This window comes from Lactuca saligna, chromosome 5, assembly GCF_052625555.1.
Source record: "Lactuca saligna cultivar CGN05327 chromosome 5, ASM5262555v1, whole genome shotgun sequence".
Taxonomy (NCBI): Eukaryota; Viridiplantae; Streptophyta; class Magnoliopsida; order Asterales; family Asteraceae; genus Lactuca; species Lactuca saligna.
The window spans coordinates 61,860,848-61,878,863 of record NC_136421.1 but is presented as its reverse complement, the minus strand read 5'-3'; the positions used below and the strand labels follow the sequence as shown (position 1 = coordinate 61,878,863).

Sequence of the window (18,016 nt, the reverse complement as noted above, 5' to 3'; positions counted from 1 at the left end):
ATTCGTTGTGCCAGTTAACCATACGCACTCCATCGAACTATGACAAATATCGAGTCACCCTTTGCCACCTTTGTTTAGAGCCCATTTAGTATGCCGATTAACAACACACGCTCCACTAACGTCTTCGCAAGGGTACAAAGTGTAATTTGATCTTTGTCATCTCCATCGAACTTCAATCACAATATTTAGTATTTCAACGTGCCCCCAATGTTACAATCACCTATTCGTTGTGCCAGTTAACCATACGCACTCCATCGAACTATGACAAATATCGAGTCACCCTTTGCCACCTTTGTTTAGAGCCCATTTAGTATGCCGATTAACAACACACGCTCCACTAACGTCTTCGCAAGGGTACAAAGTGTAATTTGATCTTTGTCATCTCCATCGAACTTCAATCACAATATTTAGTATTTCAACACAACACGTCATACATTTTTCAAAATCTAAACCATAACACCTTAACCCGATCTGAAATAAACGAGTTGATATGAAATTATACAAAAGATAAGCGGCTAAAATTAGAATAATGTCTATCTAGTTTTTGGTCTAAATATTCGGGCAAACATATTACATAAGGTTTACAATATAGGTACGACATTTTGTAGCATCTGTCTTTACAAAATTAAGCTTTGAAGAGACAATTGAATTGTTTAAAGTGTTAAACAATATATGGGTTCGGCCCACACCAGCCAAAATTGTCAAAATCGATGAACGAAAGAATGCTTTCATGTCAGGAAATTGTCTCCAATCGGTTGTAAACTATGCATAACCAGTTGTACGTTGGTTTCACAACGGTACTTCCACTGCATAAATGAAACCGGAACCACCGGAACGGCGACGAAGGACGCCAAATGTTCGCCTGAGAAGATCATCTCAGGCGGGAATTTGTTGCCTGTTCTCCGGAGATATGTTGCGCGGCTACTTTTCGGAAATCAGGTTCTCCCTTGTCCTTCGCCGTCTTCGCACTGCCGCGTTGGTCGTCGTCGTTTTTGGCTTCTTTTATGTCGTTTTCAATCGAGCCTTCGATCACGACCGGATCCTGTTCCCAGACTACTTTGTTCCATCGACTCACATATTCCCTTCCTTGCTCTCTGATTCCTTGCTGGTAAGTCTCTGCTCTAGACATTGTTTTATGTTCGTATTCCTGCTATCAGGAACGTTTATTAGCGCTAGTAAATTGGTATATCAATCGGTCACTGGCAATGTTTATCATGAATCATAGTCTTGCACAATGTATATGAATTCACATTGATCAATGATTATACAAAATGTAGCAAGTAGTGATGATGCCTGAGCTTGTATCTTCAAACATCAAAAGGTAGCAGAATTATGCCCAAATTTGTATTATGAGAAACATTCTCTCCTTTCCATAGAAGGAGTTCAAATTTCGTTTGGCTTCAATTTGACAGAATTATGCCCAAATTTGAGAGAAAAAATAGTTACTGAGCTAAGCTATACGAGAAGGGATGCAATTAGGTTAAATTGTTTCTATTTTGAGCTTGGATTGCAATCGATTTGAACTTTAGGAGTCAAATGTGGATCCCCTTTCACTGAATTAGGAGAATTTTGGTCTTTTCAGAGTATAATCTGCTACAGATTTGGTCATCTTCCTTGAAGTTCTTGACCTTAGTTGATCTAGTTCTTGTGTTGCAGCGTTTAGATTATCTTACTCTTGTCTCAACCATCTGAATCTTTTACTCAATGGGCTAAATGCAAGAAATAACAACATACTTACATATATTTGATTATTATAAGATCTTACTTTTCAAATATTTCTATTCAATTCTTTCATAATTAAGTCATTATACTTTGAAAAATCCACCAAGTTATATCAGTGAAAATTGCTTTGATTTAGATGACATTGTTATGATTGGGTAAAAAATTTCAATGTACAAGGCTATCAATAGGAAGAAATTGAATTTTTATTGCTATTTTTATTTCAATACAATATGCAAAACCACCATGAATATGTTAAAATCCTCTAATATTGCCTCACATGTTAATATTATATAATTTTAAGATACTAGATAACTTTGAATGCATCTTCCTATAAATTGTTAAACTTTTATATGATGCTCAAACCCTACATGTTTTGTTAAAAAACCTCCCTAAATTGTGTTTTCATAAATTTATTCAAGCCAACATGAGGGACATAATATCCATTAATTTCTACTCCATCATTTTGTTAAGGAAAGGAAATTAACAATTGGGTGAATTACCTTTTTCATCCCTGTAGTTTGTTGATTTTTACAGATGTGGTCCTATGGTTTCATTTCTAAACTTTTCGCCCCTGAAAATTATTTTTGTCACACTCACACTCCCTGAACCAGACACCATTTATTTCAGGTCCTTAAGCCCATGAAAATGACCATATTGCCCTTTTTTATATTTGTTATTATTACTGTTATTGTTTTTTATTATGATTGAACATGAACTTAATAAATGGATAAATCACATTTTTCATCCCTATATTTGTTGACTTTTATGGATATGGTCCAGTAGTTTTACTTTTAACCTTTTTTTTTTCCCTAAAAAGTATTATTGTCACACTTTCAGTCCCTAAAATGGACCATGTTTATTTTAACCTGTTAAGCCCATGTAAATGACTATTTTACCCTTTCCTTTATATATTGTTATTATCATAGTTGTTATTATTATTGGTTTTTATTATGATTAACAGATGGAACTTAATAAACAAGTAAATTTACATTTTCCCTCCCTAAGGTTTATCGATTTTTTCGGATATGGTCCAATAGTTCCATTTCTAACCTTTTCCCTCCCTGAAAAGTAACTGAAATTTATTTTATGCCGTTAAGACTTAATACCATGTGAAATGACTATTTTACCCTTACTGATTTATACATTATTGATTATTGTATTGATCATGTGTTGGTATTGTAGGACAGTGGTGACACAAATCTAGAAACAGTGTTAAAGGAAGCTTCCATGGAAGACAAAACGGTTATTCTAACAACTCTAAATAAAGCATGGGCAGATCCGGAAAACTCAATTCTGGATCTATTTTTGGAAAGTTTTAGAATTGGTTACAAAACAAGCAGACTTTTAAATCATTTGGTGATTATTGCCCTTGATCAGAAAGCTTTTATGAGCTGTAAACGTGTACACTCTCATTGCTTTGCTCTTGTTACTGAAGGATATGATCTCTCTCATGAAGCCTATTTTATGACCCCTGATTATTTGAAGATGATGTGGCTTAGAATTGACTTTCTTCGTTCTGTTCTTGAATTGGGATACAACTTTCTCTTCACGGTATTCTCTCTCTCTCTCTCTCTCTCTCTCTCTCTCACACACACACACACACAGTTTCTCTCTCTCTCTCTCTCTCTCTCTCTCTATATATATATATATATATATATATATATATATATATATATATATATATATATATATATATATATATATATATATATATATATATATATATATATATATATAGGAAAAAGTGGATTTTTGTGTTGTTATGTACCCAAGTCTAGGTTTAGAAGTTAGAAGTTTGAACAACTCAAAACGACGTAGTTTTGAGTTATAAAAAGTAAAAACAGAACCACTTGTGAAATAGAATAGTTATGAGAAAAATAAAATCAAGAATGTGATGTTTATATTCAAAACTACGTCGTTTTGAGTGGTTCTACAATACAACATATTTGGCCCATATGTTTACTTTTGAGATTGAACTTAGGGTTAATTGTAGGGTTAATCTCGGAAAAGACATTATATTTTATGTTTTTTTTTATCGGATTGAACCTCAGATTTATTTTTTTGCCTGAAAAAGACCCTGTATTTTTTCATTTTTTCCGATCTGACCCATTTAGTCATTTAAAAAAAAAAATTGTAAAATTTGAGGGTTTTTTTTTCTTCGAGAAAAGCTAAAAAGGTTGACGGTTTATTTGGAAGCGCTTAGAAGGTTGAGGGATTTTTTCAGAAAAAAAAAAACACAAAAGTTGAGTGGTTTTTCGAAAAAAAATGAAAAAATACAAGGTCTTTTTCAGGAAAAATAAATAAATTTGAGGTTCAATCCGATAAAAAAAAACATAAAATATAACAACTTTTTTTTAGATTAATCCTTAATTTAAGATATAGCAATGTATTCGTCCATTATAGCATCCTACATTCATTTCTTTACACAAGCATTGTACTTTGAAAAACCAATTCAATTATTTAAACGTCATAAAAAAAAACAAAGTTGTTTTCAATTTTCATTAATATAATTGGATACATTTTTCAAACCATAATTTCCTCATAAGAAAAAAAAATTATAAACATAACACAACAATTGAATACATTTTTCAAAAATACAATAACTTAATAAAATTAAAAGTACATTGCTATTTCATCCAGGATGCTGATGTCATGTGGTTCCGGGACCCGTTCCCTCATTTCCACCCAAACACAGATTTCCAAATCGCATGCGACCATTACTCTGGAAACTCAACCGATCTAAAATCCAATATTCCAAACGGAGGCTTTTCATTTGTGAGGTCAAACATTCGGTCAATACAATTTTACAAATTTTGGTACACATCAAGAGAATTATACCCAAATTTACACGATCAAGATGTCCTCAACAACATCAAATTCCATCCTTTTTTAATCGAAATTAAATTACAAATAAAGTTTTTAAGCACTTCGTATTTCGGTGGATTTTGTGAACCTAGTAAAGATTTAAACAAAGTTTGCACAATGCATGCGAATTGTTGTGTGGGACTCGGGAATAAAGTTCATGATCTTAAAAATTTGCTTCAAGATTGGAAAAAATTTATGGCGCTTCCTCCTCGGTTGAAAATGTCACCAACGCCGTCTTGGAGACCGCCGAATAATTGCACGTAAGATGTGTATTGAACTGTGAATAGAACAGATTGTACTGTGTTTGTGTTTGGTGTGCATTGGACTGGTTGTACTGTGTTTGGTGTGTATTGGACTGAGACTGATATAAAAAGGATAAAAGTTGCAGCTTTTTGTCCGACCCAGAAGTATAGATATAGACATATACTTTTACTTTCACTTTTATATGGAATTAGACACTTAGACTTTTTTCTATAGTGATTAAATTGTTATACTTTTTTTAACCATTAAATTTTTTTTTTTTAGGTTTTGAGAAAGAGCACAATACAAAAGAGTATAACATACTTTTACCACTTTATGGATTTAGCAATTAAACAATCTTTTTTTATAATTATTATAATACAAAAAAGCACAATTGTACTTTTACAATTTTATTGATTTAGATTTAGCTACTTAGGTGGTATTATAATAAATATAAAAAATAATGGTTTAATGTGTAAATTGATAAAGGAGTGAAAGTGAGTTATGATTTTCTGTATTTTTCCCTTTTCAATTTCTCAATTAGGCACAAAATTGCACTTTTTGATCAATTTATCTACTTAATTGTTATTATAATAATCATAAAAAACTTATAGTTTTGTGGCTAAGTCGATTGATTAGTAAAAGTAAGTTGTGTTTTTCTGTCATAAATAAGCATTCGTAAAAAATGCTTTTTTTAAACAGTCAACAAAGTATAATGATTACTAAAGGAAAAAGTTGAATGACTTACGTCGTTTGAAAATAAATAGTGTTTTTTTTTTTCATGTATTTTGTCTCATCCATTGTATAAAGTGTGTAAAAAGACATAAATACCCTTCTCATTTAAATGATAAAGATGAGAATGATATTTACAGTCTTTTTCCAAAAACGGTTTCCGGTTTCTAGTTTCATCTTTTTAAGTAGAAAAAAATATTTACTACTTTTGTCTCAGTCTAATATGCATGTCAAACACAATGCAACATGTGTAAGTCCTATTTTGCCCCTAGCCTAACTTCTGTGCGTGCTTATCCCTAACATAATTTTTATTTTTTATTTTTTTTTTAATTGGGTATTATTCCAGTCTTGCATTGCGACGCCACTTTAATATGTCAGGAATTGGAAATGGAACCAGAATAGACACATTGAGATTAAGGTAACATTTATGTATGTCTTGTAGTTATTCGTATAATTCAGATTATGAAAACACTTATGATGTAAGAAGGTGTTTTCTTCCCCTCAAAAGAAACTCACGTGTAGTAATTTCTAATTTGTTGGTGAAAAATATATAGACGACACGATAGTTATTATAGTACATGATATATATTAGAATATACAAGAAAGATAAATAGTGGTTTCTAGTTGTGACACGTGTGACTAATGTTAAGATTTAGGTGATAAATTCTATATATATACGAGTAGTGATGTTATATGCTTTCTGTATTTCATTAATCTTTTGATATTTTAACCGATTTTCACCCGCCATTGTTGATTGTCTTCAAGGGGATGTATATATATGATATTAGTTTGACGAATTGGGCATGTAAATTGTAATCTATAAATAATGTACTTGCATTTGATTTGATTGATAAAAAAAAAGCGTGAATTGGACTTAGATGATGAAATAGCAAACGTATTATTTTCTGTAAAATCAATAACATTGTTGTTTATTTTTATTTTTTTATAAATTTTGTTCAATTTATGGGTTTACAAATAGAGATGTGCCTTTGATTTACAAAGAAGGTGAGAGATTGTCACTGTTCCAAGACTCTAAACACATACATATATTTTGGGTGTGTTTGGGATTTGCTTATTTAAACTATTTTTTTAGCATATTCCGGTATGATACTAATAATCACTTTGTTTAATTACTTTGAAACTCGAGAAACTAAATTACATTTTTACATCAAATTTAAAGAAACAATAATATATGTAAGATGTCATTTTCGGTCATTTTATATATATAAAGAGAATTTATTAAACAGTAAAAAATAATATATCTGTGAATTTCTTTAGCTATACAAACATTTAAAAGAACTCTACAAGTTTCACATGATAAACTAATTAACACTTTTTAAAAAAATAAAAAAGATATAGACAAAACTGCAAATTTGGTCCTTGTGGTTTGTAAAAAACTTTGGATGAAGTCTAAAATCCTTTTGACTTGTATGGATTGTCCAAATCAGAAAATTTCGGTGGATCTGGTTCTCGCAAACTCTATTATATGTGAATTTGGTCAACATACAACCTAAAATGATTTATATGCTTTTTTAATGATTCTTTTTTTTAATTTCTTTTCCTTTTCCTTTTTGTATATTTATATTAATCCCTCTCTCTTTCTCTCTCTCTCTCTCTCTCTCTCTCTCTCTCTCTCTCTCTCTCTCTCACACACACACACACACAAATGTCGTTTGCTTCTGCAAGATTCCATGGAAGAGTTTCAGTTTTATTGTCGATAGCTTCTTCAACATCGATCTACAATGAAGACTCATCATCACAATGGAGATTTTCTGATGATGACTTGTATGAGTATGAGCTGTTCATGTGAAAATGCTACCTCGTCGACTCAATTCTCTTCCAGAATTGGTACTCCGCTAACCCTCTTGGTGATTCCTTCCAAAGGGTATCATATTGTTTTGCAATAGGGCTAAATTCAAGACTCGCCTATCTTCACTGATAAGAACACTAGCATCAACAAAACTCATCTGAAGGGGATACAGGTCTGAACATTGGTGTGGATGAATGGAGGTTAGCAAGAAATCAACCAAAACCGTTTTCAATACCCCAAATCAGAACCAATAGCAATAGCATAACTGCTTCTTCTTTCTCTATTCAATCGATCTAAATTTTGTAAAATCTCGTACTCTCCAGTAGACATGACATCTTTGTTGAATCCACCTTCTAGCATTGCATAAGCCAAAGAAAATTTGTACCTACAAAATGTTTGTTCTTGATTGTGCATAAAACCCCCAAATTGGATGTCGGAATTACTAGGGTCGACAGTGATAAGAAGGTCGTCAGACCTGTTCTACCTAGAGATGCATCTCTGATAACGAGGTCGTCAGATTTATAGCTAAACCAAGAAGAAGGTGTAGGTAGAGGAAGAATATGAACTTAGAGAACCCAGATAAAGTTCATGCTCATTAATCTGAAGCTATATCCGACGATGGGTCGAAAAGGACGGTGTAGGCAACAATGCCTATGTAGGGGTAGGCTGTAGGAAAAGATGAAGATGAGGGTGGTGGAGATGGAGGGGTGTGGTGGTAGTGGTGGTGAATAAGTGAAATTAGCATGGGGTGGTTTCCTGGTTGGTGTCATTTGGGAAGAGAGAGAGAGAGAGAGAGAGAGAGAGAGAGAGAGAGAGAGAGAGAGAGAGAGAGAGAGAGAGAGAGAGAGAGAGAGAGAGAGAGAGAGTAGTTGATTTTAATTTTTATTTTTCATAATTAATTAATTATTAAAGAGGGTGATAATTTTTTTTTATGATTATTTAAATACTAAAACAAAACAAAATGTAAAATAGAAATAATAGGGGCAAAATAGTCATTTAAACCTTTTTAGGACTAAAATTACAAGGAATTCTTGATTTTGGATATTTCATGCAAGTCGAAAACTTTTGGATCCTATCCATAGCTTTTTCGAAACCACAGGGACCAATTTTGCAGATTCGTCAAAAATATAATATAAACAAACCCAAACATCCCTTAGATTGATTTGATTTGTACAAAAAAAAAAAAAAAAAAAAAAAAAAAAAAAAAAAAAGAGCTTATTCTCATAAGTTGTGAAGTCAAATAAACTCAAACAACACTCACACACGAGAATATTGAACAATAATTTTAGCAAAAACAATGATTTCTATAAAGAGAGACGATTTCATAAAGAACAAAAAAAATAAAAAAAATAAAAAATAAAATAAAGCTTACCTTTTTATCAAGTTAACAGTCATTGAATCCAAATCTCCTCACTTCTCTCTTCGTGACATTAGGATCACCATCTTGATCGTCAATTCGCCACCAAACACCATGTTTGAAATGAGAAAAATAGAGGTAATATCTACACCTAAATATTAATATGAATTACTATGAATCTCCATGACCAAGAATTGACAATGGACACGGGAAGTAACTATAAATATATAGAAGTTCTATAGAATTTCATGATGAAGAAAAAAATGAATCTGCAAGATTGTATTCAATTGATTCAAAAATAGAAATGAGCTACAACATATATACATGGAAAGATGGACAAAACAGAACATAACCGAATAACCATCTTCTAAAAAACTCTCTAACTAACCAAGAGTTAAGTTACAATACTGCCCTTGAATGATGAAATTGCCCTTGAGCTCATTTGAAGTATTTTATGCTGGGGGATTCTATTTTCACCTCTTAAAACCACAAATCATTTAGTCAAAACAACTAATACTAAAGTCAAATATAAAAAATTAAAAAAAAAAAAAACATAACCCAATCATATTTAATGAATAAAAGATTATAAATGTAGGGTCCTGCGGTTTGCGTCGAACTTTTTTTTTTTCATTATTAATTAATTTTATATAATGTTTATAATTCTATAATTTCAGTTTTTAATCATTATTTTATATTATTTTATTATTATTTTAATATCTAAAGTATATTTTCTTATATTTAAGTTAAAAAATAGAATAGTTATAAACTATCATAATTGTTGTTTTTATTTTTTTATTAGTGTGTGTGTGTGTGTGTGTGTGTGTATATATATATATTGTATTGTATTGATTAAGCTCATATTAGTTTTCGATTATACCTTAGGCAATATGTGGTCATCTCGAGCGCACCTAGTTGATCAATCTCTACATAGACAATTAATAAAATTATGATATTCATTATATCGAGGGGCCTATTCTAATTTTCTTTTATTATTATTAATGTTAAACAAAAATATATTAGAAATGTAACATCCTGTTTCGGATCGTCTATGATCTAGGGTTCGTGGGCTGCAACCTGGGCATAAGAAAGCCTTGAGGCTGCGACGAGTTACTAGAAACGTAGGGCTTCTCGCCATCTTTCCATGGATGTTAGGATTCGTTGGAAACAGATTTATAACTAAGAAGTTATGATAGTTTGAAGTGTTGGCAAGTTTGGTCCCTTATTTGAGAAAAGGTGGCAGTTGACTAAGCGGGGTGTACGCGTGTGTACACTCATCGTACTCATGTGCATGATTTGGATGCGGAGGCCACCTAGTACGCTGGGCGTACCAGAGGGTACGTTGGGCATACTAGGCTTAGGGTTGAGGGGTGTGCCCCTGTTTAAGGAACATGATGGCCTCATTTCTAGCCACCATTTCCATCCCTCAACCCTCTCAAAACCCTAATTTTCGTCCATGAGCTTGAGTGACCATTTGTAAGCTTCTAAGTGTTCTTATGAGATCCTTTGAGTGAAGAAGGAGCATTGAAGAGAATAGAGTTGGAGTCTAGGCTTTGGATCTAAGCTTTTCTGTGGTTGGAGCATCATTTGAAGGTATAAAGCTAAGAGCTTTCTCATCCTTTTTTATATGTGCATATTATGGTCCATTTTAGAGTTTTTGGTCCCAAAGCTTGAAGCTTTATGAGTTGTTGAACTCCAGAACCTTATATCTGTCCCTTTAAGTGATTCAAGCAGATTGAACTCATAAAAATGGGATCTTGGACATCAAACCACCCCATGCATGAGATATGAGCATTTTTGGGAGTAAAGAGTGAGAGTATTTGGGTTTGGGACTTTATCAGCCATGCAAAGGCTTAAAGTCACGAACTTTATGGAGTATGAGCCTTTAGGGAGTCCAGATATGAGAATATAGTTATGGTCTTATCGGGTTAAGACAAAGAGAGTGGGGAAAGAAAATCTGGGATGTAACCTGAGTGTAATCCCAGTACACGCATCGTAGCGTTCGAGGATCCCCGATGCATGCATGGCAAGGTAGTACGCCCAATGTAAAGGGATTGTACGCCCAGCGTACGCGCTGCATTTGACTTTTAGGGTTTGGTCAATTTATGGACTATAGAGGCCATGGAAGGGTAAAATGGTCTTTTATCCTTCTGTGAGTTTGTAGTGGGTTTAGCTTAGCTTCTTTGAGGGTTGTTTATTAATTAGAGATAATTATGTTATGTGTTAGGCGGAGGCTAGACCGTTGATTCGTGTACGAGGTTTATTTGCTTGTTTACGAGGTGAGTCTTCTCACTATACATACCTGAGTGGTACTGCTAAGTGACCAGAGGGTCTTATTTGAGTTATGTGATATTATGCATTTTGTCTTTGTAATATATGCTATATTATTCTGTGCATTTTGAGATCGGACCGGAGGGTCCAACCTGAGCTGTGAGACCGGAGGGTCCTTACTGATACACAAGACTGGAGGGTCTAACCCGAACTGTGAGACCGGAGGGTCCTCACTGAGACACATGATCAGAGGGTCCACACTGAGCCGTGAGACCGGAGGGTCCTCACCGAGACGCATGACCGGAGGCTCCATGGCGAGTTATAGCCATGAGAGGCTTATTATTTGTGTATGTGGTATTTTGGAGAACTCACTAAGCTTCGTGCTTACCGTGTTATGTGATATGTGTTTCAGGAACTTCTCAAGATCGCGGGAAGGCGACGACTTGATTGTACACACGAGATGAAGTTATGTTTTAGAGGATCTTGGAGTTTTATTCAAACAATTATGGACATGTGCTTTGATAATTTGATATTTTGGGTTTTGTGAAATGTGTTTATGAGAATTATGTGATTTTTAAAATGAAAAATTTGTTTAGAAAATTTACGGTGTTACAAGAAAGGCACAATTACCACATTTTTTTTTACCAAAAACAACTATTATAAATAAAAAATTTATTTTCATTTATAACCGTTTTGTCAAACACTTTCATATTTTAATTTTAGTAGAAATACATTAATATTAAAAATAAAATATGTATTATTAATAATGTATAAATAAACTTTATTAATTTTCAGGACATCAATATGAATATTATAATTATTATGTTGTGCAATTCAGTGGAATATACCCACAACAGTTGACTTGACAACTATCCAAAACGTATTCAACTTAAAGTCTCCCAAAAATCATATTTACATCTACTTCATTGTTTCATTTTGAAAAACCCATCCAACTCCACGTCAATGATATCTAAAACAAACATTAACCGAAATATTTTAAAGGAAACAACTCAGGTTACAAGATAATGGAGTACCACTTGGAGTTGTTCTGATTTTCTTACCGATTGTTTCTTCGATTTAGGGTTTGCGAGAAAGTGTTTTTACGGAGGGTTTTTTACTAGGGGTGTCACAACTGGAAATTTTGTGTCATGTAGTCTATACATTCAAGCTAATGTGAATCAAAAACTTCAATCAAATACAATATACAAGTACTACAAGTAGTCATCAAACAATTGGAGACCCTAGAAGTTCTTGTTAAGTCCATTTTGGACTAGGACTTCCTTATTGGATCCAAATGGACCAATAAGCTTCCAATTGGACTATCATGGGCTTAGAACCCTAATTGGGCTCTAATTGGACCCACATTCTTTTATTTCAATATTTTGGGCTAGGTTGAACCTAGAATGAAATGAATTGAAAGCTTTGATCCATGAATACCCTAAACTAGTTCAACAAAAATGGAAAAATCATACTATATTCTTTTATGATAAAATTCACCCAAATTAACTCCAATATTGGGCTTGGGAGCAAAAAGCCCAATTTTTCCTCCTTCCATTCCAAATTCTCGGCCCAATGCACAAGCCCAAGAGGAAAGGAAGCATGTTGACTTGTGAGTGACACCTCACTATTATCTAATGGACTTCTATGCACATATCACATACCTCCATGCATATATCACTTCAAATATCACTTATTCTCTTCTCTCTTCTCACTCTCGGCCGAACACACACTCACACACACCAAAAATCTCTCAAACTCTCTCTCAAGAACACTCAAGAACACTTCTCCCTCTCCACTCAAAATCTCGAGTTTTAGAAAGAATTCAAGGGGAAATTTCCACAAATTCTTCATCTAAGGTAAGATTATGCATGGATCTATGATTTATATTCTTTTTATTATCAAATCCCTTCCTAATCCATGCAAAAATCGTGATTTTCACCTTAGAAAGCTTCATAAACTCGAAAATTTCATCAAGGAGTGCAAAGGCCAAAAATCACTTCATTTCTTCCATTCTTTCTTCCAAAAACCGAATCAACACCCAAGGTGAGTTTCATATCCCCTTATTTTCGATTTTTATGAGTTTTTATGGGGGAGAATACAAGAAAATGTGAAGATCCATCATTATGTGTATGTTGTGGTTGATTTCTATGCTTACATGTATGTTTTGTATGATTTTATTGATAGAACTAGGGTGATATGCTAAAAACCGAGACATATATTTTATCATAGCACAAAATAGACTATCACATGCAAAGTATACTAAGAAAATGGCTAAATAGATTAACACCACTTAACTTGGGCTAAAAACTCATTTTTTTGACATAAAATGTTGAAAATACAAAGTTGAAGGGCCTAATATGAAACATTTCGAAATCTGATGGGTGAGATGAACCAAAACAGTTTACATAATGTATTTTTCTGAAAATATGCTATTTAGAGGGTTAAAAACATAAATTCCAAGCTTATTGGGCTAAATATGACATTTTCGGCCCAATAAGGCCCAATATGCGAAAATTTCCAAATTGGAGGGCCAAAACTGCATTTTTCTGTAAAACAGTGGACTATAAGTGCTCCATATGCTTTTCAAAGGTTTAAAATGCTTTCCAAATTTAAAAGGGACCAAAATTGTAAAATTTTTCCAAATTGGGTCAAAAATGTAAAAGTTGCGAAAAGTAGGGGCTATAACCGAGAAAACTGAAGTTTCAAGGGCTTAAACTGTTTTCTATGATAAGTTTGCTGGAAAAATACTTATGTCAATAATTTTTGGTATAAAAATGTCAGGAAAATTGATTTAAGGACCAAACCGGAAAGTTTTTTAAATAAAGGGGTAAAAAGAGTAAATTCTTCAAGTAAGGAGGGGCTGAAAACAGAAAATCTTCAAGGCTAGTTAATATATGCAATTTGACCAATTGATGGTAACACGCTTGTCGACGAAATACAATATACTACAATACCAAAAGTCGTTGTCAAACGAATTGGTTCGGTCTCGAACCAATAAAAATCCAAAATCACTAACACGACGAAGCTACGACATTTCGATTCATAACCATAACGATTACGATTACATGCGAGTGTGCACAGACGTCTACGCACCATCTTTGGGCCCCAAAAGTGTAAAATCTTGTCTGTTGAGCCTAGCTAGCCCAACGACCTGATCTTAAGGCCCGAAGGTCTCTCTCTCTTACGAAGTGTTGGGTTTTACCGACCCTACATGACGTAACAAGACTTTCAATGGCAACATGCTGCTGGTCCCCAAGGGTCCTTCAGTGCTGCTAGTAAAGTCTGTAACTCACGATTGCGAGTTGGGCTTCGGGCCCTTCGCAATTGCATTTGGTCTCGGACGACGCGGGGAAACCCCGAAGGTTTCGTACCTTCTTCCTTCCCTCCGGTCGTGGGACTTTACAAGTCTGGGAGGATGGAGTCGCGTGAAGAATTACGAGTGACGCCTATGAGGATCGCTTGTAAGGTTGTTGACTTGTCGTTTTCACTAACGCATGTCCCAACACTTCACCACTCTCTGTATTCTCGATGCCTCCGAAATACAACGATACAACGATAGGAAAACGTCGGGTTTTCCCAGGATTTCAATAACGATTACAAATTTCCGGTCGAATTTCACAACTCTTACGCTTACATCTATAGAATTCAAACAAGCATACTCATGGATCATTACTTATTTTTATTACACCATTCAATTTCTAGAAAATATCGGATTTTCTAAAGGTTTTCAAACAACACATTGGATTTCAAACTCTACTTATGAACTCACCAACATTTCATATGTTGACGTTTTTCAAAATACTTGTATTCTCAGGTAACAGATAAAGTGAAGATGATTTGTACTCTCTGACGTTTTGCTGTGATTTAAGTAGTACCAAACAATTATTTCTTTGAATGTAATTTTTGGGAACAATGTAATGTATGTAAACGTTACCAGTTGTATCATTTCCAAATGTTGGTGATGTTTTATGTTATGTTTCATGTATATGCATTGTTATGGTATTCAATGAGTCACGATAGCCCCCGGACGTTTCCGCCGTCTGGTTCGGGGGTGTGACAGGTTGGTATCAGAGCTTTGTTTATAGTGAACTAGCATATCTCACCGCACACGGATATGCAACTATAAACCAAAAGAGGGACTAACATAACTCTGAACAAAACAAGTAAATAAAACACCCTTGCTTGCACTAGGAATAGGAACATAACGACAAACCAAACAAAAATAATACTAGTGTCTCGGTTAATTCGGGACTGTTCTTAGTGATACCAAGGAGTGAATGTAGCCTGATCAACTACATTCTCTCCAAAGTAAAACTAACACACGTCCTGATGAGATCGGGATTTCTAGGGAATCTAAAACTATACCCCTATCACCAAAAAGAGAACGTCTGTTTAGTCTGCAATAGTGGAAGAGGCATAGGATAATATTAGTGAACTTTTACGTGTTTTGCTATGTGTTGCGAATCTATGATAGTATGCTAAATGATAGAGGTACTTAAGCTCATGCCATACACCTAGTCAGTAGAACCACAACCTCACGGAAACCACGTATACTCAACATCTTTCCGTTTCGTGACAAGAAGATGCCTCTCCGACCTGCTCACGGAAACCCAAGACCAACCCCACCTGAAGTTGACTCAGCCGCTTTCCAGGCAGCTGTATCAGCAGCAGTTACCGCAGCGATTGCGCAAATTCAACAAGGGAACAATGGAGGAGTCAATGGGCAAGGAGCCGGAAGCTCAAACAATGGACTGAATCAAGGAGCCGCCAAAGCATGTACCTATAAGGACTTCACAAACGCCAAACCACGAACTTTTAATGGCACCGGAGGAGTGATCACTCTGAAGCGTTGGATCGAGAAGGTGGAATCGATATTCGAGATATGCGACTGCCCTGAGCACATGAAGGTGAAGTTCGCAGCTTGCACTTTTGTGGATCAGGCGCTCACCTGGTGGAATGGACATGTAGAATCCATGACGCTCCCTGTAGCCAACTCCATTCCCTGGACAGAAATGAAAGAAATGTTGATGGAAGAGTACTGCCCACGAGGCAAAATACAGAAGATGGAACAAGAGCTATGGAACCTCACTGTGCAGAACGCGAATATCGATGCCTACATATCGAGATTTAGCGAACTATCTCTGTTGTGCCCGGGTATGATCACCTCGGAAGGAAAGAAGATCGAGCGATTCATCTGGGGAATCACATCACCAATTCAAGGGAATGTGATAGCTGCAAACCCAGAAACATTTGACAGTGCAAAGAGATTGGCGAAGAGGTTGTATGACCATAATAACAAAAAGGGAGAGAAACCAGTGGAGGCTGAGAAGAAGAAGGAAGGAGATGACAAGAGGGGAAGGAACAACAAGAGGAAGGGGCGTCAGGGCCCCGACACCTCCAAGAAACAGCAGACAGTGGCGGTAAATGTCGTTACTACATCGGCTCCAGCCGCACCACATGCTCCAACCTCAGTCACTTCAAATACTTCCAAACCTTATTCCGGTAATCTTCCCAAATGCAACAAGTGCGGTTTCCATCATTATGGAGAATGCAAGGATTTTCAGTGTACCAACTGCAATCGAAGGGGTCACACTGCAAGGTACTGTAAAGCTTACTCTCCCCATAACCAAAATCAGGGAATCAACAACAACAACCCTCGCAACAACAACAACACCCATGTCAGCGGCAACAGCGCAGGGTCTAGCTACACCTGCTACGGATGCGGGAAGACTGGACACGTCCGCCGAGACTGTCCCAACAACAACAATTCAAGAAATGGAGGAACAGGAAGGATGATGACTATGGGTCAGGGGGAAGCTATTCAGGATCCCTCTGTTGTTACCGGTACGTTTCTCTTAAACCACGCTTATGCATGCATCTTATTCGACTCCGGAGCGGAGCGAAGTTTCGTAAGCAATAAGTTTAAGAACTTATTAAAACAACCTCCCCAAAAGCTAAATGAAGCCTATACGGTGGAAATGGCCAATGGGAAAACCGAATCCACTGGGGAAATCTATGTCGGATGTACCCTAACTCTTAATCAACACATCTTCCGAATAGACCTAATGCCGGTATCAATTAGGAGTTTCGACGTGATCATCGGTATGGACTGGTTAAGCCCCCACCATGCCGACATTATGTGCCATGAGAAGGCCGTCCGTCTTCGTCTTCCAAATCACGAAACCCTAGTGGTCTACGGAGACAAATCTAGCATGAACCTTCGTCTCGTTTCGTGTGTCAAGGCACAAAAATATCTACGTCGGAGCAATCTGGCGTTCCTGGCTCATGTGGTGGACAAGACCAAGGGGGAGATTAACGTTCGAGACATTCCAGTGGCATGTGAATTTGCGGATGTATTTCCTGAAGATCTTCCGGGAGTGCCCCCAGAAAGACAGGTCGAATTTCGAATTGACCTTATCCCAGGAGCAACTCCTCTTGCTAAATCACCCTATCGGTTGGCTCGTGCCGAAATGCAGGAATTATCCAGCCAACTCAGCGAACTTTTGGATAAGGGATTTATTCGACCTAGTTATTCGCCATGGGGAGCTCCGGTTCTCTTTGTCAAAAAGAAAGACGGATCTTTTAGAATGTGTATCGATTACAGAGAGTTAAACAAACTCACAATCAAAAACCGCTACCCACTCCCACGAATCGATGACCTATTTGACCAGCTCCAAGGGGCTAGTTATTTTTCTAAAATAGATTTACGTTCTGGGTATCACCAACTCAGAGTCCGGGAAGAGGATATTCCAAAAACCGCTTTCCGAACTCGTTACGGACATTATGAATTTGTCGTAATGCCCTTCGGTCTAACGAATGCCCCCGCCGCATTTATGGACCTAATGAATCGAATCTGCCGACCGTTTCTCGACAACTTTGTCATTGTTTTTATCGATGACATCCTCGTCTATTCTCGAAACAAGGAAGAGCATGGCCAACATCTCCGACAAGTCTTAGAAACTCTACGATCAGAAAAGCTATACGCCAAACTCTCCAAGTGTGAGTTCTGGCTGCGGAGCGTG

General features: G+C 35.7%; 1 protein-coding gene across 1 annotated transcript; it reads left to right on the top strand.

Moving 5' to 3' along the window:
- The first annotated feature begins 630 nt into the window (after positions 1-630).
- Positions 631-11,545, top strand: LOC144998022 (uncharacterized protein At4g15970-like). The gene is made up of 5 exons (XM_078957863.1): positions 631-1,108; positions 2,905-3,273; positions 4,363-4,847; positions 5,906-5,977; positions 11,407-11,545. Exons 1-5 carry the CDS (start codon positions 815-817, stop codon positions 11,456-11,458), a joined length of 1,272 nt encoding a protein of 423 aa, XP_078813989.1. The 5' UTR covers positions 631-814; the 3' UTR covers positions 11,459-11,545.
- The last annotated feature ends 6,471 nt before the right edge of the window (positions 11,546-18,016 follow it).

What these genes read in the sequence shown, in the direction of transcription:
- LOC144998022 (XM_078957863.1), top strand. Translation starts at nt 815, where the DNA reads ATGAAACCGGAACCACCGGAACGGCGACGAAGGACGCCAAATGTTCGC. An exon ending in AGACCGCCGAATAATTGCAC is followed by an intron (nt 4,848 to 5,905) that starts GTAAGATGTGTA and finishes GTATTATTCCAG; the next exon opens with TCTTGCATTGCGACGCCACT. An exon ending in ATAGACACATTGAGATTAAG is followed by an intron (nt 5,978 to 11,406) that starts GTAACATTTATG and finishes TATGTGTTTCAG; the next exon opens with GAACTTCTCAAGATCGCGGG.